The 26,893-nt window shown below is 31.8% G+C and overlaps 1 protein-coding gene across 6 annotated transcripts; it reads left to right on the forward strand.

Moving 5' to 3' along the window:
* LOC148604439 (uncharacterized) lies at positions 1 to 26,845 on the forward strand. Of its 6 annotated transcripts, none has more exons than XM_088547825.1 (21): positions 1 to 146; positions 935 to 1,036; positions 2,518 to 2,694; positions 4,082 to 4,183; positions 7,309 to 7,416; positions 7,977 to 8,078; positions 10,210 to 10,344; positions 12,762 to 12,863; positions 13,312 to 13,455; positions 15,455 to 15,556; positions 15,861 to 15,995; positions 16,629 to 16,730; positions 17,035 to 17,169; positions 19,315 to 19,455; positions 19,758 to 19,883; positions 20,542 to 20,667; positions 23,212 to 23,337; positions 23,828 to 24,050; positions 24,184 to 24,279; positions 25,060 to 25,155; positions 26,426 to 26,845. In XM_088547825.1, the coding sequence occupies exons 2-21, from the start codon at positions 984 to 986 to the stop codon at positions 26,720 to 26,722; spliced, it is 2,628 nt and encodes an 875-aa protein (XP_088403951.1). In that variant the 5' UTR covers positions 1 to 146; positions 935 to 983; the 3' UTR covers positions 26,723 to 26,845. The 6 variants fall into 6 exon arrangements, with proteins under 6 accessions (XP_088403951.1, XP_088403954.1, XP_088403955.1 ...); XM_088547828.1 differs by having other exon boundaries at positions 16,632 to 16,730; XM_088547829.1 differs by having other exon boundaries at positions 15,458 to 15,556.
* The last annotated feature ends 48 nt before the right edge of the window (positions 26,846 to 26,893 follow it).

A 26,893-nucleotide genomic window follows, 5' to 3' on the forward strand; every position in this document is an offset into this window, starting at 1 on the left:
TTTAACGAGGAAGGTAAATAGATATAATAAAATCATGTCCATCCACAAGTTTTAAATATGTAACAATTGTGTCACACATGCATCTTGAACAGAATGTGTAGGGTGTGGTCAACGAATACATAATGTATGTTTTGATCACCATGAACGTAAGTTGTGTGAGTCAATTAAAAAACACGTGAGTACTTGAGTTATGTGTATAAGGTCCTTAGCGGTTATAAACTAGTTTCGTTTTCTGAAGCCTGTTTTTAACTTTGTGTAAAGAATGTTTACAGGACCTTGCAACTCACAGCAAGGACAAGTTTCATCTACTACCGCTGCTAATAAGATAAAAAGAAAACAAATCAACAACCGTTCGTGACCTAGAAAAAAGTAACTAAGACACATCTACATATTCAAATATACAATGAAAACTATAAGGAAATAGATCAAATAAAAACCAAGTCTGTTTGATTAGAAAGCTGTGATAAACTTAAGAGCTATTGCAAGGAATATATGAAATACATAAATAGAAAATGCAAAAGCTTGGAAAGTTAATCACCTTACCTCGAAGTCCAAATTGAGAACTTCTGCACACTGCAACAAGAAAAAACCTCAAACTTTCCTACCGGTATGGCTAAGAATTGTTGATGAGATTAAAGAACGAAATGACGAAATGAAAAAAAGAGTGATGATGAAACCTACCATACTGAGTTATTTGAAAGTATTTAGTGAGTAAAATATAAAAAAGTATAGGTACTTCAATGTAGTGTAATAGAATTATCTTTTACTTAATATACCTTACCTTTATTTACATGACAAATTTGTAAATTAATTATTTTTATTTCAACTTTATTTTCTTTAATCATCTGAAGTCTTATCGTTGTACTGTCATACATAAATATTATCCTAACACCAACTTATTAATGAATGAGATAAAACTACTTTGTTATTATAGTTCATCAAACACGAATGAGCTATAGCTTTTGCCAGAGGATGTAGAAAAAATGGAAAAAGCAAAGGGAATAATGGAGGAAAAGTATGAGGAGAATGTGGAAAGGTAGGTAATTTTGATATTGCACTTGTTGAATTTTGCATGATTTTTTGCAATGTGATCTTAAGTTCAAGATCAACTTTTGTATAGTTCATATTTTGTATCAACAAATGTTTTATAATGTTTTTTTTTTCAATATCATGTATGTTATTTACATTATAAATATTTCAATGGGACGAGTGCCTCTGGTAGAACAGGACATGCTTACCCTTCTTTGAGCACCTGATGTCACTCGCGACTATTTTGTTGGAATTCATATTATAGTGCTATTGCCTTATGGCGTGATGTCTTATTTTTCTTATCTACTGTTTTCATTTGTAGATGTATTTTATTCTGTTTGCTAAATTGTGTATGTAGATCGTCTTTTCTCATGTTTTCATCGAAGATTGAAGTCATCACTACGGAAGTTTTTTGGTCGCCAACATGAACTCGTGGATCATTATGGTATATACATCAGCACCATGAAAACTTATTTGTACATCGTGTCATAGTTTTCCTTTCCTCTTTCGTCTACCCCGGACTTGACTTTTTTTTTTAACAACTCGGTGGGTGTTTCTAGAAAAGCAGAGGACGCTTACTCTACCGGTGCATCTGGTCCATGCTCCCAGTTTTTAGTGTAGTCCGAGTTGCTCATTTTCTTTTGTTACACTGTATGTATTGTTTTAGTTACTTGATTTTCTTTGTTGTGTATGTCTGTTTTCCATGTCTGGTCTTTGTCCTTGAATTACTTTCTTTTGATTTCCTCCAAAACCTTGGTTACTCTTTCACGTTCAGGCCTGAGTTTCATGAAAAAAATCTCAAGTTGAATTTCCTCAAATCCGAAACTTTCTTCAAATCTTCAATTTCAAGTGATGTGATTGTCAAAACATGAGTTAAGGAAGGATTTTAGGACAATCTAATTTTGAGATTTTTTTTATGAAACCGGGGATAAGCCATGTATTTGGATTTTAATTGTTTCTGTATTGTCCCATTATTGACACTTAGGTACATTTTACCGATATGCATCATTTTGAATCATGAGTGTATTTATACAATTTCAAATCTTGAGCAGTATGTTTTTTTTCTAAATGTATATATTTAAAATGTTATATTTTTCCAGACATTAATAAAGAAGTTATAAAACATGTAAATGATTTTTTACAGAGCATGTGTGGCTGTCAAATGTTAACATGTTTTAAAATTTTCATCTAAGTTATTGACCTAGCATTGTCAGTTATTAGGATGTCAATGCATATTTGGTATCTTTGGCAATCTATGGCTTTTGGAATTGGTAATAATTTCGAGTATATTACCAATTTAACTACTCTTTTCAAATAATGTTTTACAGAATCCGTACCGGATCGGACATATATTAGTCAGTTAAAGTAAATCGCTGAATGATTTTGGCAAATTAATATTGACAATTTTAAAATAACTGAAAGTATCATGGTAAGTTTGTTTTGCTATTAGACCTACTGTTAGTATATTATTTACACATTGTTTTTCAGTATATCGATGGAAAAGGACATGCTTGCAATGATTGAAGCAGCAAACAGTTTGTGCACATCTGTTTTAAAACTTTCGCCAAAGAAATATCCGATTGTGTTACCTATAGTCGACTCTAAATCCTTCATAGAAATGACTGCCTTCGTTTTTAAGTCATTTGAAAATGTTCACCGGCAAATGTAAGTGCACTTTATACTTTTTAACACATTAGAAAAAGCCCGCAAGTCATGGATCATATCTCTTCTCGAGCGGGGGGTCCTGGGATTTATGTTGAGTTTTTCGCAAGCGTGAAAATAATTTTTGTTTCATTAGCAGCCAGAGGTACAAAATATATTTGAAATTCTACATTGTAAGTAATTGATGAAATATTGAATAATGATGTTTTTCTGTCTATTTGCTCAAATATGGAATTTCGTTTACCATCCACACCGTTAGTTTTTATACCATTTCACTATAATGTTTCCAATACCATTAATAAATCAACAAGAACATTAAAAAAACAAACGTGTTCCCTGTTTTCTTATTCTTTTTGAATGCTTAGCATGGTCATGAACAATAAAAAGTATTTCAAATGTAATCAAATCTCTGGTAGGGATTTGCATAAGCTAAGGAGAAGAAATAAATAGATGCCTAACATCTTCAAAACTTATTATCCTCAAGAGTATATAATAAAAGAGTCCATGCCTGTCATGAAAATAAAAAAAATAAAAAGCAGACCAATCCACAGAAGAAAATAATGACATTTATTTTGGATGAAACGGCATGAAAATGATGTCCATATCAGTTTAAATAATACACTGCCAGATATCTATGAACAGAAACCTACAACGAAAGAACCCAACTTCTGCTTCTGTAAGAGATAAGTTAGGGATTAAACAGGTTACCATTTTTATTTTATATATTTCTGTTTTTGATTGCTACATTTCAATCGGTCATATGGCCGGGGTCATATGTTTAAAGAAAATTTGTAGTCATTAATTATAAGTAGTTATGTGCTTTGCGTTTTCGCTTTGTGTTTCTTTTCTTTTTTATTATTATTATTATCTATTCGTGTAATTCATTTCAAGAACCTAATCCTGTTCTGGTATTCGGCGCAGGAGATATATTTAAATAAAAGATTTTAATGAATTAATCAGAAAAAACTCCGTTAGACCATTGCCACTTTATACATACATGATCGAACTCCAAGTCTACTGGCTAAATGACTTCAGTTTAAGCAAGCCGTTGGAGGAGCAATGAATGAAAATTTATTATACCAAATACATGTAAAATCACCCATGGATGACAATTATACTTTGTCATGTTTACCGTCAGTTATAAATGGTGGCATAAATGTATGCCCTGTTAACAATGAATAAAAAAGGACCGTCCCAAAATTCATCTTCCGTTATCATCTTAAATCAAAGCTTTTAGATGAAAACAAAAGATATCCATTTCATCTCATTGTCTTTGTCATTTCCTACAGATTTCAAAAATGTATGCGAAACGTGTGTTTCTATTAAGTCAATCTCAGAAAAATTCCATTCAGAAAAAACTCTAAAATGAAAGGATCACGTTTTATTGAAGGGTGAGTTTCCAAGACGAGGTGCATGTCCTGCAACAAAAGGTCACACAAAGTGAATTAGCCAAAGACAGAATGAAAAAAGAACACGACGAAAAAGAAACAAGGTAAGAAAAGGTGTTTCCCTGGTTAAGTCACGATTATAATTTTTATCTAAATGTTACCACCTCTTCTTTCTTGTTTGTTTGTTTTTGTTTTTGTTGTTTTTGTTTTTGTTGTTGTTTGTTTTGTTTTTGTTGTTTTTTGTTTGTTTGTTTGTTTGTTTTTTGTTGATTTGTTTTTTGTTTAAAGTATTGCTTCTGGTATTTTATCATTATATCAATGACTGTTGCAAAACAATTATCATAAAGATGCACTTTTTGCGGTATCATAACAATATTTGTTCACTATTTCTAAATTTAAAGTGTTTTGTGTATTTAAAGTATATGAGTTTGTTGCCAACTAATGACCAATATATGTATTCTAAATACACAAAACACTTTAAAAAGTATTATCACAATGTTTTCTCTATCATGAACTGGAACAGATTTCATAGAAATAGATGCATTATATATATATACGTCTAACTAAGTTGACAACTTTTGTATGAACCACACGTGCAAAGGTTAGACGTGTAATGCATCTATTTCTATGAAATCTGTTCAAGTTAATGATAGAGAAAATATTCTGATAATCCAACTGTACAATTTTCAATCATTCTTTTTAAGGCAAATTTAGAGTGTCTCAAAAAATGGAAAATAAATACTGTTCTTTAAAAATGTGAAATTATAAACAGAGTCTCGCTCGGGTTTTATACTTCAATATAACTCAATGGAACTCTCCTTGAGTTTCTTAAATTAGAAGCTGGACTTTGTAAATACAATACCAAACAAATCATCTAAGGCTGCTTTCGATGGTTATAATTTACTTTCATATGTATTATAGTTTCTTGTATAATTACTTTCTCGGGTTAAGTCCGATGAAGTAGGCGGTATTGTTTTTACAGATGGGGTTTGTTTCTCGTATTGGAAATGGACACAACAATTTGGACAAAAATAAAAATGCTACAAACTATGACTATAATATGCTTCGTTTGATATAAAAAATATTTGGGGGATTGTAACAAGCATGTATATAATGTAAGTAAATAACTTAAGCCGGGATTTGGAAGTGCATATATCGTCTTGTTGATCAACATTATTTTGTGTTTTATCTTAAGACACAGCTGTAAAATTTATAACATTTTATGGAAGCTCTGGGCCTTAGATTCTTTGTATATCAAATTATCACACCAGCTTAATTAAATAGCAATGCGTACAAATCATGCGCCACTTATAAATAAATGTGAATTACTAAGATTTACTATATCCATGATCAACCTATAATTATAGTACCAGGTTGCCAACCCTTCCTTTCTACTTTCAATTAAGTATCATTACAATACATCGTTAGATCTAAAAATTTTACATGCCAAATTACTTCTACTAAACAATACAAACTCGTACACGTTGAAACCATAGTACACAGAGCATTTGACAGACTAGACATGGAGACCAAATTTCTGGTTTCATTGTAGAAATTATTATACATAACTTGTATACAAATATAAGTGTCGTATGCTCTGTAAAGCTTTAAACAAATACCAAACAACCACACAACATAGTCATAAATTTCACAGGCTTGACTAAGAGACAGGCAACATAGCGGCATTTCCAAAAGTGATAAGTGATAAGCGACAAACGTGATAACTTTTCATTCAAAATTGTCAACTTTCTTTTCATCTGTGGCAACATGCCTATAGCACCTACGTATGGAGTGTTTATATCACAACTCATACGTTATACCAGAGCTTGCCGAAACAACGCAGACATTTTTATATCCGCCAGAATTCTAACAAATAGGCTTCTGGAACAGGGTTATGTTGCTACAAGATTGAAGTCATCACTACAAAAGTTTTATGGTCGTCATCATAAACTGTTGAATCGTTATGTTGTATCCATATGCGCCATGAAAACTGATATGTTCAACGTGTCATAGTTTTCCTTTCCTCGTTTGTCTACCCCGGAATTGACTTGTTATGAGCAACTCGTTGGGTCTTTCTAGAAGAGGAGAGGACGCTTACCCTACCGGTGCACCTGGTCCATGCTCCCAGTTTTTAGTGGAGTCCGAGTTGCTCATTTGCTTTTTTTACTTTGTATGTATGATTTTAGTTACTTTATGTTCTTTGTTGTTTATGTCTATTTTCTCTTTCTGGTTTTTATCCCTGGATTGAATTATTTTAATAACCATTATAGCCTTGGTTCCCTTGATTTTTTTTTCTTCAGCACCTGCGTATGGAGTGTTCATATCACAACTCATATGTTATGACAGAGTTTGCCGAAACTACGTAGACTTTTTGTATCATGCTAGAATTCTAACAAATAGGCTTCTGGAACAGGGTTATGTTGCTACAATGTTGAAGTCATCACTACAGAACTTTTATAGTCGTCATCATGAACTTGTGAATCGTAACGATGTATCCATCTTCGCCAAGAAAACTTGTTTGTTCATCGTGTCATAGTTTTCCTTTTCTTTTTCGTCTACCCCGGACTTGACTTTTTAGCAACTCGCTGGGTCTTTTAAGAAAAGCAGAGGACGCTTACCCTACCGGTGCACTTTGTCCATGCTCCATTTTTTAGTGGAGTCCGAATTGCTCATTTGCTTTTGTTACTTTGTATGTATGATCTTAGTTACTTTACGTTCTTTGTTGTGTATGTCTGTTTCCCATTTCTGGTCTTTGTCCCTGGATTTCATTCTTTTGATTACCGCCATAACCTTGGTTCCCTGGATTATTCTTTCACTGTAAATTTGTATACGACATAAAGGAAGAGGCCATAATAAATTGTCAGCAAAAATGGTATCATTCATTATAACCTCTTGAGTGAGTAATTCATTCTGCAGAGCAACACTAAATAACCTTGTGTACTTAGAGTCCGAAATGCTGATTGGGTTTTACTTAGTTGCGTGTTCACATTTTTACAGTGTGTTCATGGTTCATGACTGTTTTCTTAGTTTTGCTTTGTTCATTTTAAATCTCTTTTCCTTGTATTTTCCTCTATGTGCAGCTTTCCAAGAGCTGAAGTAAATAAAAGTATTATTTTGGTGTTCAAAAGAAATTGATATTGAATAGCGCATTGTCGTGCGTGAAGAAAGAGTAATCAAGAGAAGGAACAGGAAATAAAGAATTAAAAAAAAATTATTATTCTTTTTTCAGTCTTCAACAAACAACAAATCTATGTGATAAAAAGGATAAGGAAATAGATGTATTAAGGAAAGACATGTCTGTCAAAGAGGAGGCAATTGCAAAATATCAAAAGCAAAGGTATTTATTTATTCAATAAACACTTGTTCTTGTGTGCATATTCAGAAGATATTATGTTAAAGATATATGCACGTTCTTTGTCATATAGACATTTGCTTTAAAGGTTTAATCGAACATGAACCTTATAGTGATTTATACGTATTAAAGTTAATATGTCGCTCCGAACACAGTCATAGATCTATTCCGATGTTAATATCAATTGGTTCATATATTGTAATTAGATCCGAATGTTTATAAAGTTCTATTGGCAGTGGTGGGAAATGTGAATAATTTAGTATTATGGAATACAAACAACTGAATTTGTCTGAGACTAAAATACGGAGTTGTAATTCAGTACATTCATATGAAGTTATTGTCTATAATGGAACTTTGATAATGTTCTTTAACTGATTTAATGTGTATAAACTATGGGAATTACTATCGTCAGAGTGTATTTTACCGGTATATATTAATTGTAACATCTTGTACCAAAGGGAAAATGTGCCTGGATAAAAAATAAACAATTTGTGCCATCTTCCTTTTTCATGCCGTTTCTTAAAACATATATTTTAATATTTCAGTAAAATCAGTGATGATAATATGCAAAAACTCAAATCGTGTGTAGACAATCTTGAAACAACTGTGGAGGATTTGAAGGAAGAAAATTGCAATATAAAAGAAAGGTAGAAAAGGAGATACCTTAAATGATGTTCTCTTATTTATTTTACCTCACCTGACCCAAAATGTCATGTCAGATATTGCCACTTCTTAACGACAGTCGTTGTCGTTGTCCCCTGTACACTTATATTGTGAAACAACTGTACAGATTTTTAAAAAAAAGTTTGTATGAATGTTTCTTATGTCATCTTGCACAAAAATGCAATTGCATTTGTTCCGTTAAAACATTGCTGTCGTGTTTATTTATCGGACATATGGTGAAAAGCCATACATTGCAAGAGTAATCAAGGGAACCAAGGTTATAGCGGTAATCAAAAAAATGTAATCCAGGGACAAAGACCAGACATGGAAAACAGAAATAAACAACAAACAACATAAAGTAACTAAAATTATACATACAAAGTAAAAAAAGTAAATGAGCAACTCGGACTACACTAAAACCTGGAAGCATGGACCAGGTGCACCGGTAGGGTAAGCGTCCTCTGCTTTTCTAGAAACACCCGCCGAGTTGCTCATAAAAAGTCAAGTCCGGGGTAGACAAACGAGGAAAGGAAAACTATAACCCGTTGAATAAATCAGTTCTCATGGTGCTGATGGATACACCATAACGATCCACGATTCATGATGACGACCATAAAACTTTTGTAGTGATGACTTCAATCTTGTAGCAACATAACCCTGTTCCAGAAGCCTATTTGTTAGAGTTCTAGCGCGATACAAAAAGTCTGCGTAGTTTCTGCAAGCTCTGGCATAACGTATGAGTTGTGATATGAACACTCCATACGCAGGAGCCGAAGGGATGTTGCCACAGATGAAAGGAAAGTTGACAATTCTGAATGAAAAGTCATCACGTTTGTCGTAAAGTTTGGTCAATAGTTTTCCTTTACCATCGATTTCTAAGTGTAGGTCAAGATATGAGGCTGACTTCACAGTGTCTGTAGTATCCATTATCTCAAGTTCTTTTGGGTAGATGCGATGTATCAAATTCCCGGAATTACGATTGTTTAAAGATAACACGTCATCTATATAGCGGAAACTGAGACTGAAGGATCTAGCTAAACAATATTCTTTCTTTCTGATCAGATCAGCTATCAAGTCAGCCTCATAAGAGTGAAGGAATATGTCAGCTAGTAAAGGGGCACAATTTGTTCCCATTGGAATGCCGACCGTTTGTTGAAAAACACGTCCACCACCATCTTTCGAATTTTTCAGGATCCGCATTGAATCAATACCACTACGGGAGTAACAAATGTTGTGGTAGGACTGTAGACCCTCTTTGACAGTTGTGAGTATAGAAGTTAAAAGTTTTGAAAGAGGTTTGGTGGTACATTTTGCAGATCCAGCTATGAAACCTTGTTTGTATGGATTCTTGTAAAGTTAAGGAATCCAGTACATAGACATATTTTTATAGATGTTTTTAAAGATACACCAAAAGAGAATAATAAATAGATATAACAAAAGCGCATTGGATGGGGTATGCTTGCCCATGGTTTAGGTTCGACTATATAGATAGGTCACTGCAGATAACTTTATAACAATGTGTGGAAATAAAGCTGTATTGAAATACTTAAACACGCAAACCCAACATTTTTTTCCTGTAAAATATATATAAATTTTTCAAAACTTTACATTATAGAGATCCATGAAAAATAGATAGATATTCTTTCCATTTTGCCAGAAAAAAGTAAGCAGGCATGGTATTATTGTAAAAAAAAACAAATAAGAAGTGTACCTTTTTCTGCTCTTAAAGTTCGTGCGAAATTTAGTATTTTTGAAAAACAGTTGGTGCAAGGAAAAGAACCCAATCCGGTGAAGACCTGAATCTTTCCAGATAGCTTAAAACATGCATTTTACACCTCTTTATCTTCACAAGTATTGCATTTACTTGTGTACGAATGCTCCACTACCCACAATCATTATTTCCACCAAGTTTCACCTTTTATTTTTAAGTTTTCCAAAATTAAACCGTGTCAGTTTAGTGTACTAAACAGTGCACCTCAATCCCATCTGTATAGCGCAACCTTATGTATAAATAAGGAAAAACGAGCTTGGTCAAAATCTATACTAAAGACAATTATCAAAAACAAAATTGCATATCAGTTTTTTTGTTTTTTTTTTTTTTTTTTTACTTTGCAGAGAAAACAAGTTACGCAGAGAATATGATGAACGTACCAAGGAAGTCAGAAACTATGAACAACTTATCAAAACTCTGAAGCAAAAAGCAAATGAGTTCGAAGGGAATACGAAATCAGCTGCAATACAGACAGTCAGGTAAACTAGAGCGGCTTCAAATGAATTATATGACCCACCAGATCATCAATAAAAATTCCAACTGTAAGAAAAAATGATTTTATGCATTTTATGTATTTTGAATGTAACTCATCAACTTATATATTTAAGGATATTTAAGGACAGTTTGTCATTCGTAAGTTGGCTTGAAATATTTCAAACTGTCCAAAATAGATTATTATTTATTTCATTAGCAGTTATAAAGGACTTGGGCCAAACACCCAGGTAGATTTGATCATAGAAAAGTAGTAACCAGTTGATGCCCTAATTAATCCATTTCAATACGTCACTAATCCATGAAATATTTGGTCGATTTGAAAATGAAATGCTAAAAATACGAACTGATGTATCCAAAAATATGACAAGTTGATTATTTGAACTAATAAATAACTCTATAATAATAAATAATTCACCAAAACCTCACACTAGAGAATATGCCAGGATCAGGCTTTAACTAAAAAACCTTTCTTTAATAATGAATAATTAGTACGACGGACAATTCAGTGGGACTACGGACACTACATGAAGTGAATTTGATGAGGTCTACTGTTCATGTGTCTTATTTTTCTTAAAACCAGAAAGTTAATTTTTCCTCCAAAAGCATCTTATCAAAAATCTTACACTTTCAGAAGAATTTTTTTTTACCCTGAAATTATATAATGCGAGTACCTTCCATCTTTACGGTTAAAACATTATGGTTCTTTGGAAATATGCGACAGAAAATATTCAATGTAAATCAACAACGCAAAAAAAAAATACATTTCCTACGACTTTTGTCGATAATGTTACTATTTTTCTTTATCTGATTTTTTCTTGCACAAATTTGCACTCTTGGTGACAATAAGGGTTTTTATTTCTGCATATTGATATGAAAGTGTTGGTCATTTAAACAATCTGTTTGAAATTGGCCATACGTGTGGTCAGAATCCTGGTGAACATGTCCATATCCTTTCAACTCACTTTCCAATTCACAATAAGAATTCAGTCTTAATTTCAGGTAGATCATACCTAAAAAATATAAGTATATTGATTTTCCTATTTTATTTATAGATGACCATGAATGATGAACTTAATGTAAAAACATAGGTCACCGAAATTGATTCGAACCTTAATGTACGCATTCTTTAATAACATTTTAAGTGATTCTAGTAAACTATTATAAAAACTGGAACATACACTTTCTCCACACTTTGTATTTCAAGATGAAAATTAGTGGTCACCTTTTATGTAGTTTTTTAAAGAAAAAAACACTAAAACTCACATTACTTAACTATAGAATATTTTCCTGCCAATTTGCAACCTCTTGAAGGAGTCATTTTAAACAAATAACAGTTAGTAATTTTACCGTACATATTTTTATGTAAAATATGCATGTAAAAAAAAACTTAAAATACTTCTGATAGATAAAAGAAAGAATACTGCTTGTAATATGTGTGATCTAACTTACACATTATTTGCTTTTGGAATTCTGCAGATCTATTAATGCTTAAACTGCCACTGTAACTACGTTCTCAAAAAGTATACACACAATATTCAAATTTCCCCGAAAAAAATCGTCAAGTAGAACGATTTTGTACGAATATTTAAGGCCTGAAATGTTTGTAATCACTTAGAACCCTGTTATGGGTTGAAGATACACTTATGTCAATAGTTAGAGATGAAAGTCAAATAAGAGCATTTGGTTAAACCGGTATTTTAAAACGAAAAAATTAAAACGAGGTACGACAATGAGAATAAATCGCTAGAAAGAGATATCAAAACAAACTGACTGCTAAAAACACGTCTCAAATTATAATGCAGAATTGTATTTTTTATTTTGTTGAGTGGTATTGCATATCCTTGGTTCAATACCTCTAATGCATACCCGTTTACAACCCTAACATGTTAAAAGAAAATTTTTTATATGAAATCAACGAATTTGTTTGTGTAATTTGCTAATGGGATAATGACAATAAGTTTTGTTCATACAGACATTGAACTATAATAAAAAAAATCTTTTTATATAATATCGTACGCAATTCCCAAAGTAAAATGGTTCATGAGATATATTGTTTTGTGAATTCAAATAGATAGACTTAGAGATAGAAGAACATAGCATGAAATATTTGATTTCAATAAAATCAATTGAAATGAAAATATATGCTTAGTGCAATGTACACAAACAAAATATCTCCAAAGTGAAAATGAAGTAGCATATTTAGTTTCGAAAGAATGATGCATGGTGTATAAATACAAAAATACCAAACATATGTATTGCAAATATCGACATTTTTAGTATCCCAAATTCTCTGTATCTACATAACTTTGTCAGTAGATTTTGCTATTTTCCTTTTTATTTTCATCATTGTTTTTCAATGTGTTGTTCAATTCACATTTTGCCACATTATGTTTCAATTTAGTAATAGAGGTGATGAAGAGATGGACCAATTGAAATCCAATATCAAACAGTTAGAAATGACTAAAGCAAAATTAAGAGAGGACATTGAAAAGCTAAGACAAAGGTAAAATAGATCAAGCACAACAATGTACAATATACAAATTGAATGGGAATTAATGAATCAGATGTTTTTAACATGGTTAGGTAATTATTCATGACGAATAAAATCCTATTTTCATGTTTCCTCACACAACTAGTCATCATATATTCTATACTTTTGTGTTTCTGTAGACTTATTGGAATATTATGAAAACATATAACCAATCTTCATATTCATTTCCTCCCAAGTATAATGTAAGTGGTTTGAAACTGTTAATAAGACAATCTCCAAATTGTCATATACAAACAATTAATTAACCATAATGATTGTATCTTAGGTCGATATCGGACAACATAATGATAAATAGGAAAAAGTTATACACATGACATTATATTGCAAACAATGAGACTGGTTAATTTGTACATATCGTTTAATTTGAAGATATATTCATGTGAATATCATTTTATTATAGAGAAATTGATCTCAAGAGTAAATGTGAAAAAAGTGAAGCAAACCTCAGTGAATTGCAAAAAAGCATCGAAAATCGGGAGATGGAAGGAACCAAAATTCAACTGGTTTTGAGATCTGTTGAAATACAAACCGTACAAACGGAGAGGTACAGTAATATGGCCACATATCTAGTTACAAAAAATTGGTACATAGTGTAAAACTGTTTGGTTATGATAACACATGCTTTAGACTTTTGACAAGTTAAACCACGCCCATTATTTTTAGGTATTAGTATGCGCTATATCAAGATAATTCGATCACAAGGAAAGTATTGGACAATGATTTTATTATCAATTTTATATTAAATACTTAAAAGAACAGACCTAAGATTAGACACTGCAGTATAGGTATATCCGAATTTACTAAAGAAACCTCCTTAACAGATGAAAAACAAGTGATACATTACCAAGTGAACTGCAACATTTATCAAGATGTTAAAATGAGAGTTACCTGGTTAGTGAATCTTTAAAAGTATAAACAGAAAGGCACACTGTAATGACAATTGACCATAATATACGGATCGAATTTTATTTTCGTTAAGGTTCTACTAATGGTGAACTATATGTTAGATGTGCTCTTGTTTTATCTAGGCTTCATGCACACCAAGACAATATAGAATATGTTTCACATCGAACATTTCTCTCAAAAATGTACTCCATGGCATGGGAGAGTTCACGTGCACCGTGCACCTCCACCCCAACCCACCTACTCGTCAACTTTATGATGATTTTTAGGTACCTTGATACCTCCCGTTACCAAATGTTTTTTGTTGGAAAAAAATATTCTCGGACTTGTTTTCAGTATGAGCCTATAGTTTTACCCCACTGGGTCAATACGCAACGATTTTTGAGACTCATTTGCTGGAGCAACCTCCTGGGGACACCACCGTATTGGGAGACTTAAAATATATATGTATCATCATGTAGTCCAATGTTTCAGTTTTTTTAACATTGCAGTAACGCTTACGTCTTTTCTTTTGGTAATATGAACCCTACTCAAACCAAAAAAACAAAATCAAGGGACCAAGGTTATAGCGGTAATCTAAAGAAAGTAGTCCAGGGACAAAGACCAGACATGGAAAACAGACATACACAACAAAGAACATAAAGTAACTAAAATCATACATACAAAGTAACAAAAGTAAATGAGCAACTCGGACTCCACTAAAAACTGGGAGCATGAACCAGGTGCACCGGTAGGGTAAGCGTCCTCTGCTTTTCCAGAAACACCTTCCGAGTGAATTGATATATTTGTCAATTAAAAAACTTTAAGAGTATGTATGCTAAAAATGGCTGATTTGTTATTTTCTTGTTATTACTATCACAACCAGCTTTTCTGGTGTTAATTAGATGACTGGTGGGGATTTTCTTAATCATAATTTATCATAAATTGCAGGAAAGTATAAATCTGTATTTTACATATAACAAACCTTTCATGAATGTATTTGTATTACATTAGAAAGATAATTGAATATGAATACATTTGCTTCGTTTCTACCCCTTTATTTCAGATGTCGTTTATATATATTTGTTTTTTTCCTTTATCATTTTTCTGCATTTGTTTATTGTCTTGTGATGTTAACATTTTGTTAGATTATTATTCAAAGTAATAAAAGTGGTGTAGAGATAGACCAATTGAATGCACAAATAAAAAAGTGAAAAAAATACATTCAGCACAAAATGTCCAGAAGTATACAAATTGAACTGGAGGAATTATCGCCATAATCATGAATTAATCTCATGGGTGTTTTTGAAAATGATTAGGTTATAGTTCATGACGGACAATAATCTGATGCATTTTAAGTCTATTTACTCAACTGTTCATATATTTTCAATATCTTTCATGTTACTTTTTATTGGCAAACTGTACGTGTGAAGTTCATATTGTTTTTGTAAGAGGTCCCTCTTGAAAGTGAATAATGAAAGGTGAAGAAGTTGTTATAAATATTGAAATAAAAGGAATTCATACTAGAGGACTAAACGAATGAGCAAGTCATTTAAGACAATTTAAACGATGGTAGGTGTCAATAAAGTCGTAGAAAATAGTTTTATTCAAATTTTAACAGTATGTTATTTATGTGACGCCGACTATAAATTATATTCAAGAAGTCTAAGGGATGAAGAGATGGGTCGACTTAAAACAAGAATCGACGATCTACTAGTTGATCAAAAACAACTGAGAGAAGAAAATTTAGAATTAAAAGAAAGGTATAACTACTTTATACAAATCTTTTTGTCACAATAGCAAGAATGGCTGGCGATTTTATGAATCAGCCGCCCTTTAGGAGGAAATTCTTTCTACACTTTTGAAAAATTTCAATATATGTTTTATCGATCCTTTACTTTGATTATGTTTTTGTAAGAGGTCCCTCTTGAAAGTGAATAATGAAAGGTGAAGAAGTTGTTATAGATATTGAAATAAAAGGAATTCATACTAGAGGACATTGTATAGCAAACATTGAGACTGGTAAATGCATGCAATTTCTTTCACGCTTTAATCTGATTTGTGTAGAGAAAAAGATCTCAACACCAAATTTGAAAGAAGTGAAGCACAGTTCTGTCAACTGCAACATAATATCGAAAGTCAGAAAAGGGAAAGAACTGAAAATGAATTGAGTATGAGATCTGTTGAAATACAAACGGAAAGGTAATGTGTGATGACTATTGACAATGATACAAGGTTCCATTAAATTTTAGCAAAATTATATATGATATTTCTTTACCTCTGACAATCGACTTATCTAATTACCTGACCGTGGATGTGTCTATCATTCTTACTTTTTTATTGAACTCAATTGTTTATTTAGCTTTATATGACATGCAATGTTATATTTATTTCTCTGTAAATCGTGTGTCCTTATTGGATTATTGATCACAAAGACGAATATTTCAAGTTTCAAAATAAAGGTTGTTTAAGAAGATATGCATTCATCTTATATAACCTCCACAAATATTTGGAATTTCACTGCTTTTGTTGCTTCAAAAACCACTAGTGAGACATACTTAATGCGTTTAAGTTTACAGAAATATTGACACCATCCTTTGCATGATTGTAATATGAATCTAAACTCAATAAGATGCAGTGATGTTCATAGTCTCTGGTCTAGTCAAAATATCAATTTCCGTTTTGCACTTTTATGATATGTTGACTTAGAATGTGACAGCGGTGTTGGTACACATTAAATTCATTTTTTAACGTTTTTTTTTTTTTTTTTTTTTTTTTTGAATGGCATGATGACATTTATTATTTTACATACAATGTAATTAAATTATATTCAAGAAGTCTAAGGGATGAAGAGATGGGTCGACTTAAAACAAGAATCGACGATCTACTAGTTGATCAAAAACAACTGAGAGAAGAAAATTTAGAATTAAAAGAAAGGTATAACTACTTTATACAAATCTTTTTGTCACAATAGCAAGAATGGCTGGCGATTTTATGAATCAGCCGCCCTTTAGGAGGAAATTCTTTCTACACTTTTGAAAAATTTCAATATATGTTTTATCGATCCTTTACTTTGATTATGTTTTTGTAAGAGGTCCCTCTTGAAAGTGAATAATGAAAGGTGAAGAAGTTGTTATAGATATTGAAATAAAAGGAATTCATACTAGAGGACATTGTATAGCAAACATTGAGACTGGTAAATGCATGCAATTTCTTTCACGCTTTAATCTGATTTGTGTAGAGAAAAAGATCTCAACACCAAATTTGAAAGAAGTGAAGCACAGTTCTGTCAACTGCAACATAATATCGAAAGTCGGAAAAAGGAAAGAACTGAAAATGAATTGAGTATGAGATCTGTTGAAATACAAACGGAAAGGTAATGTGTGATGACTATTGACAATGATACAAGGTTCCATTAAATTTTAGCAAAATTATATATGATATTTCTTTACCTCTGACAATCGACTTATCTAATTACCTGACCGTGGATGTGTCTATTATTCTTACTTTTTTATTGAACTCAATTGTTTATTTAGCTTTATATGACATGCAATGTTATATTTATTTCTCTGTAAATCGTGTGTCCTTATTGGATTATTGATCACAAAGACGAATATTTCAAGTTTCAAAATAAAGGTTGTTTAAGAAGATATGCATTCATCTTATATAACCTCCACAAATATTTGGAATTTCACTGCTTTTGTTGCTTCAAAAACCACTAGTGAGACATACTTAATGCGTTTAAGTTTACAGAAATATTGACACCATCCTCTGCATGACTGTAATATGAATCTAAACTCAATACGATGCAGTGATGTTTATAGTCTCTGGTCTAGTCAAAATATCAATTTCCGTTTTGCACTTTTATGATATGTTGACTTAGAATGTGACAGCTTGGTTGGTTGGTACACATTAAATTCATTTTTTAACGTTTTTCTGAGAGAAGAAAATTTAGAATTAAAAGAAAGGTATAACTACTTTATACAAATCTTTTTGTCACAATAGCAAGAATGGCTGGCGATTTTATGAATCAGCCGCCCTTTAGGAGGAAATTCTTTCTACACTTTTGAAAAATTTCAATATATGTTTTATCGATCCTTTACTTTGATTATGTTTTTGTTAACGTTTTTTATTTAATTTTTTATGTCACTGTAACTATTTGATGAAGCGTTGCAGATAATCCCAATACATTTACATCACTGCATGTTATCATTAAGAGTTTTTACTGTTGACCAGTATAGTAGTATAATTTTATTGTAAACTTTACCCGTCCTGTTGTTGTTCTGTTCATATCTATGCAATTATTCATAAGTATTGTGTTTTGTTATTAACATAATAAATATTTAGATGGACGGATACTTCTTTTGGTTTTTAAGTGTTTCTTGTGTATCTCATTATAGTAACGAAATTTAAAATGAAAAAATAGTGCTCTGTCTGTTCATAAAAAATTGTCTATTTCGAGTCAAAAGATATTGAATTTAAAATTATCTTATAGAGACGTGGTAAAAACTGAATCGAATGAACTTTGATGTCATACACATCACCTTTTTTGTATTGGTAATCTGTAATTTTGTATGTTGGTTTATAGACAGATATGTACATGACAAGATGTTCGAAAATACCCGTCAAACCATTGGGAGTGATTTTGACGTTATCAGACCTTTTTTTTAAGTTTTGAATTAAAATGACGCCACACACTAACAGTTTGTTCTTGCACTACTGAATTTTTTGTGCTAAAAGTACATTAAAATGATCAAAAATGCAACTATAAGATTACCCATGAACAGAATAATAGTTTATTTCGATTGATACTGACAATACCTTGTGGAACATCTCCACTGGTGCTCATTTAGATATTGTACATTATAGTGTCGGTTTCAAAACCAAAAGTAACAATTATTCTATATTTATTCGCTTTCTATCCATGCAGTTTTGTGTGGCTTTGTTGCCTGGTTCAATTTAAATGGCTATTTAAAGAAATAAATTATTACCTGTTTATTTTCTAGTTTTATTAGCTTTTGTATTTATCTTTTTTTATATCAAAAACAACACTATATACAATACTAAAGTGTTTTAGAAAAACAACAAATGATGAAGAGTTAAAGAGCAGAAAAATCTGAATGCAGAAAAAGAAAAGCAAGAAAAGAGGTTCAATATTTTTTGAAAGACAAAATAAATCTGCAAGAACGAGACAGTAGTCATTAGAAATGTTTACTTCTCGAAGCAATTTTTTTTTTCAATAATTATGATACTTAACAAAAAAGCTTGTGTTGCATTACCATCTAAGTTCATGTGTAATGTTAATGGCAAAAATAAAGTATTTCTACTTGATACAATAATATGGGATGCACACAAACCATGCTTTAAAAATAGCTTTTCTCTGTAATGATACCAGCTAAAATAACCCAATTACTAGTGAACTAAAATGTGTTGAGTGTTGCAAAAAATATCAGTTGTCCAGAATAAGCTTATTTCTGTACTAAAGCTCGATTTTTGAAGTCTATCATGTTTCATGTTTTAGTGCAAAGTCACTTGTTCAAAACCTGGAAACAGAAAAGAAAAAAGAAAAAGAAGAATATGTACGGAAGCTTACGATAAAGGAACAAGAAGTTTCTGATTATCAAAATAAAATACAGGCCTTGAACAAAGAACTACAACGAAGGTTAGCTCAAATATATCAACTATTTTCTTTAACCTATTTTTTTTCTTTTCTGTTTTTCTTTTTAATTATTTTTTTTAAACTATTTAATTAATAGCACATTTCACAGAATATAACCCTGTCTCCCTTTTAATTTGGTATAACAAGAACATTATTTTCCCTCTGTTTTATTTTTAAAAGACATTGTATTTTTATTTACTTGCATTATATCACGATAACATATTGTAACAATATTAATTTGTCTTCTTAAGTCATTTTTCCTCTCACTGACTAGCTTATAAAGCTATTTCTTTTTTATAATATAGGGAAGAAGACGCTTTAAAAACTGCAATAAAACACAAGTCTGATAATGAAGAAAGAGATAGGTGGTTTGATGATATAGAAAAAGTAAATAGGAAGATGGAGGCAGAAAGGAATATAGCGCAAAAAAAGTATGTTGAGCTCCCCAAAAAAAGAGCCCAATCAAGACCATTAATATAAGCAGTTTTCATTAAACTGTTGATATTGATTTTTCTTCAAATATTTAATGGTATTTTAAGTAATATTTGAATGGACTTTGTCATTTGTGAATATGAAGACATGGATGACCCATCTCTTATCCCTTACTCCTCCTATACTACTGAATGGAATTGAATGAAACTTTCATAGAATCATTATTGCATGTTTCCATTGTGCACCTTCTATTTAGGATTTTGATCTGAATCAATTTGAGAATTCACATATCAAAACATCGATTTTGTTATTTTTGAAAATGGAGACATGGTGGGCCCCATCTCTATCCGTTAGTCCACTTACACCGATGGATGGAAATGAATGAAACCTTCACTGAATCTTTATTACATATTCGTATTGTGCGCCTCCTATTTCAAATTTTGACCCCAATCAATATGGAGGTTAAAAAGTGTATGTTATCAAATGTCGGAGTAGATGGTATCAAGTTATTGAGCATTGCTCAGTTTTTTTCTAGTTCAGGTATGGTGCACGTTCATAGAAAAAAAATTCATAAAAATTCTTGATCACAATGTATATTCAGTGACATAAAAGAATATGAATGAAAATATATTCTATTATGATTATTATTTTATGCAGCAATGAAGAAACACAGAAAGCATTGGTGCGTAATATAATTGATAACAAAAAGAAAAATGGAATACTTGAACGTTTACAGACAGTCGTCCAGAATTTAGAAGATGAGAAAAAGAGTGCACTTGAACGGTATTTATGCATATTAAAGAAAATTAACAAACCTTTGAGCCTATACATAATCCCTGGAATGTCGGCAAGTAAAGCACTTAAAGGTACGAATCTTCATAACAAAAACACACAATAAAAACAAAGTCGAATTATTTCAGATAAAAAACAAAGTAAGATTTTGACATCCGTCACACTTTGTATGCTAAAATCTATTTTCCATATGTAAAAATAAAGATCAAGTCATTTTTTATGAATCAATGTTTAATATTTAGATCTTTATATATTTTCAAACAGGTTATACGAAATTACCTGGTTTGGTCATTTTACACTTATAAACCGCAAAAAACCGTAGTTATGTTTTTTGGAACATCCAAGTAAACACTACGTTCGATTCGGATTTTTTGGAAGAATTTTTATATTAAATCGGAGCACATTGAACTAAAATGTCACTAGTTCATTTTGTAACTTCACAGTTAAGCTATCATGTCTTTGGAATTATTCGGTAAAGATTTGAAAATACCTTAACTGAAACTATATCGAATTCTTGCATCAATGTGGCCTGATAAAAATGAAAGTGACGGTATATTAATAGCAAGCACCTCGAAGCGGGGTGAGCTCTACGGTTATTACATGTACATTCTAAATTTTCCTTAAGGTTCCCCAATATACCAACGAATAAAATGTCCCGGAAGTAACAAAAAGTGACTGTCCTTGCGAAGAAAATTCATCATTTCCTTCAATCAAATAAATAAAAAATATAGGTTAAGATTACGTTTCAGTAAAAATAAATTAATCATAGTTTTCAGGTCTTTAATTTTTTTTTTAACTTATTTAAATAAGTGAATGTGATGTTGTAAGAAAACTTCGGGAAACACGTGGATGTACGTACGTGTATCTCCGCTATTCTCCGCTATTCCACTGTTGCTGTTGTCAAGAATCAGACCATGACAAAATCTGTTCAAGGCGGAATCGGACCAATACATTAAATTTTTATGCTTACTCATTATTTAAGGATACATGATTAGAAAAGGATTTTTTGGTTTGAAATTATAAAATGAAAATAAATTTATGTGAGTGATTTTCCACAGGGAGTGAATTTGTGTGTGATATAAAGTCCCTGTTTTCTAATAGCATATTCTGTTTTATTTAAAACTAATTGCATAAAGGGAATTTTAATATCTTTGACTTTTAAAATTTTAAAAAGCTCTTTTAATGGAAGAATATTAATACTTTCTAATCAGGGACTCCCTCTAATATTCACTCCCTGTTTCCTCAATCCTATATCATTTCAGACACATACATAATATGTAGTTGAACAAGTGCTCCCCAGGAATACTACCCTGTTAATATTGAATTTCACTCTTTATTGTTTAATTTACATTGTTATCGCTGGATTTCTATTTGTAGTATAAACTGTCCTTAGAACGTTCACATGTACATTGTTTTTTTTTTATATTTATGGTCCGATTTTGTAATGATCCATTTTCGTTTTGCTTTTGTTACTTTGTAGGTATGATTTTAGTTACTTTATGTTCTTCGTTGTGTCTGTTTTCCATGTCTGGTCTTTGTCCCTGGATTACATTCTTTTGGTTACCACTTTAACCTTGGTTCCCTTGATTACTCTTTTTCATTTTCAGTTGATGTCTCCGCCTCACAACTTTAATTGTTGTCTTTTCTTTGCAATTTTGTAGTATTTCCATGAACCGATTGACTGTCATTATTAAGGTGATAACGGGTCTTGAAAAGAAACGTGTGCCTCAGTAGAAATGATTTATCAAATAATTACTTGAAAGAGAAATCCTTACGGCGAGATACAATTTCTATATTTCTCTTACGCAAGCATGGAATCGCGATAGATTAATATTTAAACCCAATATGTATTAAGAATAAAGTTGAATCGGATCTGAAACATAACCGAAAAACTGAAAATAGTTTTATCATAATTTACACTTGAGGAACTGTCAGTACAGTTGTAGTAGTGTACAACAGTAATTGAAGTGATTCTTCATTTGATAACAAGTGAATGAAGTCTATTGTTTTGTTCCACATTAGGTCTAAGAGGCACGACATTCATACGTACGTCAGTATTCTAGTATTCTCTACCTATTAGACATTAATTATAACAATCGTGAATTATTATATTAAAATATAGATACAGCGTATAGTATAGCGGGCTGTCTATTTATTATGGCTAGACTCATTGAAAGATAGCTCGGTTTACAAACTTAGCAATTGTTGTTTTCAAATATAAACCATACCCGTAACTTTACCCACTCACTTTCTTGAATTGAAAAATAGCTTATAATAAATTATTACTGTACTATATTCTTCAAGGTCTTAATTCATTTTCACTTGTTGCATTTGTTCAGAAGTCGTCGTTTAGAACTCATTTGTATTCATTAGGCTGTCATTTGAAAGTACTTACAATTAACTTTTAAGGGGTCATTGTAAAACTAACTTGGAATACTTCTAAATTGTTTATATGGAACTATCAGGCCAACATTGGATTTTCTATACATGCTGTCAAGATATTATCACATTCTTTAGTATTTTAGCACTTTGTAGAGAAAAGGACATCAATAGGCAACTACAATTTGCAAAAGTCGAGGTGGAGAGTAGATGCAATCAGATATCAGAGATGGAAAAAGTCGTTAGCTCTCTCAAAACAGAAAAAGACGATTTACAAACTAGGCATGTATCATTTCTACATTTTGTATATTTTACCTGTGTATTTCAGGAGAGAAAATCTTGTTGCAACACTTTATCATTTAGGTGATTGAATTAAGGTCAAGTCGGCATTACAAATGTAGTGGAATACTATTTAGATAACTCATGAAAATTTCATGCAGTCATGCAGAATAAAAAATATGTGCAATAATCGTACGAGTTATCTTTATTAGTCCGAATTCAATTTTAAGGATCGAATCGATTCACTAAATTGAAATATTTTAAGTTACACAAATGGAGCAAATACTATGTTTATCGATTTCGCAAAAAAATGCTTTCAAAAATGATTAAGATTAGTAAAATTTACTATAACTATAGCAGTAAAAATGCTGATTTACTTTTATTATAAGTTTTAAAAGAACTCTTTTATTACCATTTTTTCTCCTGATTAAACACTTTTTTCATGTATAATACAATGTTCTACGATCATCTACGTAGTCCATTGATATTTTAGATTAAGTAGTTTCGCTGGGGACAAATTGACCAGAGGTAATCCGTCGATCACAGACCTGGCGGATCCCAACAGACCGATCAAGATTGGTGAAAGATATGGGGAATTGTATGATAATCAGTGGACTGATGCTATGGAAAAGGTTGATGATATTAAGAAATATTTTCCCGATATAAAGATTGATGCTGAGGAAATAATTATACACTACCTTCACAGAATAGTAAGGGTAAGCACAACGGTAGGAGCAAGTTTAAGTGTGTGTTTGTGTGTGTGTCTGTGTGTGTGTCTGTGTGTGATTATATATCTTATCTTGCACATTCGTTTTCTTTAACTTTTCCATTTTCCATTATGAATTTTAGAGCTGCTACCAAAGGTGCCTCAGGAAGGCAGCAAGACAGATAGAGGAGATTGCCATTATAATTGGGATGAATTCAGTTGGCGAACAAACAAAGGAGGTAAAAGATTCGAATTTCCAAAGGCTAAGAATAAACGTATTTGTTTAATCAAAAGACTGTTTTTGCCAGAATTATGTTGTTACAAGATTGAAGTCATCACTACAGCAGTTTTATGGCCGTTATCATGAACTCGTGGATCGTTATGGTGTATCCATCAGCACCATGAAAACTGATGTATTCAACGGGTCATAGTTTTCCTTTCCTCGTTTGTCTACCCCGGACTTGACTTTTTATGAGCAACTCGGCGGGTGTTTCTAGAAAAGCAGACGCTTACCCTACCGGTGCACCTGGTCCATGCTCCCAGTTTTTAGTGGAGTCCGAGTTGCTACTTTGTATGTATGATTTCAGTTACTTTATGTTCTTTGTGGTGTATATCTGTTTTCTATGTCTGTTCTTTGTCCCTGGATTACATTCTTTTGATACCGCTATAACCTTGGTTCCCTTGATTACTCTTTGAACTGTGCAAGTTATGTGATATATGAAAATTCTTTATTTATTGTTTATACCTTAGCATTGTCTACCCTGACTCGCTTTATGGAAATATACTAGTGCTATGTCAAGTAAAAAGATTATTTGAAAGATTGTGTCTGTATCAACTAAGACATAGTAATTTGTGAGTGGCAGACAATAGAAAGATGTCCGTTGCCACAAGTAAAACAAATGTTCTTTAACTGTAGTATGAAAACTGCAGGATAATCATTTTTTAACTCACAGATATATTTTCAAATTCGTAAATATGATATAATTAAAAATGAATTACTGAGTTATTTACATTCGTAGGCGACAGCTGATGCAGAGTTAAACAGTTTCAGTGGTCTTCTGGCATATCGAAATCGGAACGCAAAAGCATATTCGAAACGTTTTGCTCATGAGAAGGTATCGTTAAAAGGATCGCACTTGACACAAATTATATATTTAGTTAGCAGCACTAACATTTAACGTTACATTAAATTAATGGTAAATCTTAAGCGTAAATTGATATTGTGTCGGGAGTTGCATTAATAATGCTACGCTATTACCGGATTACAATCGCTTGCAATATGACCGGTGCCGCTGGCGGAGCAGAATATGTTTAACATGTTAAGATACAATGGAAATAATTTCACTTCTGAACCGTCAATTGTTTTAAAGTCAAAAGAAAATATAGGTATAAACAACTGACAAATAGTTTAAAAACACTTGGATTTTGTACCATCGCATTTATGACTCCAAAGCATCTTTAAAAAGTCAAATTTGCACAAGAACTTGCTGATCAAAACAGACTACGCAGTTATTCTTTAGTAAGGGGTCGAAGCCATTGACCTGTTACATACCACATACCAAGTTTTTTCAATATATGTTTAACAGCTAAAATTTAACTTTATTTAACTTGATTAAGAAAAATGAATGTTAATAAGGATTAGATCCTATATCAAGCTTTAGGGAAAGGTCACTGCTTATCAGGTGACGGGCTGGGGGGTTTTCCACGGTAAATCGGTTTAAGAGTATCCCCTTCCAGAACCCAAGATAACTTTTATTTTAGCCTTTTCACTAAATTTAGGATTGTTTCTGACACTCCAATCCCTGGTTATTATATATATATATATATATTGTTTATTATGTTGGGGAACTTTGACCAAATGACAATCCTAGGCACTTGTACAAATGAAGCCTGACGTAAGTAAAATTTCTAGTGTTTCAAAATCAGATCAATGTCAAATAGTAAAAGTGATATCATTGTTCTGCTGAAAAAAAAAACTCTCTCTTTCTTTACTTTATTTACAAGTTATTGCATTAGGGGGATCTTTTTTTGTCATTCAAATGGGGTCATGTTGATAAAATCAACCTTTATATTTGGCCAGGACATCCATATATTCTTTAAGTATATACGCTTAACTTCTTTTTAATAGTAAATCATATTTTAACATATGGGTCGTATATGTTGTTTCATATAGAAACGGGGATTTCTGAACATTCGAGGTCAGAATATTCGACCCATCCAAAATGAAAGAAACTTTATAGGAAATAAGACATTACCGCCGCACTGTCAGGCTAATATGTTTGACCCCTGAAATTTTCCAAACCCTTCACCTGATAAATAACGGCCATTTCCTCCAACCGTGATAATGACCAACGAACATTTATTTTAAAAAAAACCTTTATTCAGGCCTTTTGTGACACACTGCTAGATGAATGGGAATACCAGTTCAAACATGAAGAGGTTACAAAAAAACTTGTTTCATCCCCTTTCTACGAGAAATGTGTCGAACTGTGTTGGTGTATGGCAATCCAGGATCCGGTAATGTGTATAGACGATGAAATTCAAACAGGAACAGTTATGGATAAGAACTCTTATCGAGAATTTACCAAGAGTGGAGAGAAGGTGACGTATGTTGTTTGGCCTGCATTGTACCTACATAAGGATGGTCCTGTGTTGTATAAAGGTGTAGCACAGGTCGAGTAACTTGTGGCAATCATTGTATTGTCTGTGATATTTTACTTCTCTATCCTGACGAAAATTTAGTAGTATTTGTTGTTTTGTTTTATTGTACTCACAGGACTATTCGTTGTTCGATTTTTAATAAAACTTACATCAATATTTCTAAAAAAAAATCTAAATTGTTTTAATCACTCA

Source organism: Perna viridis, chromosome 10, assembly GCF_037379345.1.
Source record: "Perna viridis isolate PV_CMFRI_1.1 ecotype Kerala chromosome 10, ASM3737934v1, whole genome shotgun sequence".
Classification (NCBI taxonomy): Eukaryota; Metazoa; Mollusca; class Bivalvia; order Mytilida; family Mytilidae; genus Perna; species Perna viridis.

What these genes read in the sequence shown, in the direction of transcription:
- LOC148604439 (XM_088547825.1), top strand. Translation starts at nt 984, where the DNA reads ATGGAAAAAGCAAAGGGAATAATGGAGGAAAAGTATGAGGAGAATGTG. An exon ending in ATTGAAAAGCTAAGACAAAG is followed by an intron (nt 12,864 to 13,311) that starts GTAAAATAGATC and finishes ATTTTATTATAG; the next exon opens with AGAAATTGATCTCAAGAGTA. An exon ending in AATTTAGAATTAAAAGAAAG is followed by an intron (nt 15,557 to 15,860) that starts GTATAACTACTT and finishes TGATTTGTGTAG; the next exon opens with AGAAAAAGATCTCAACACCA.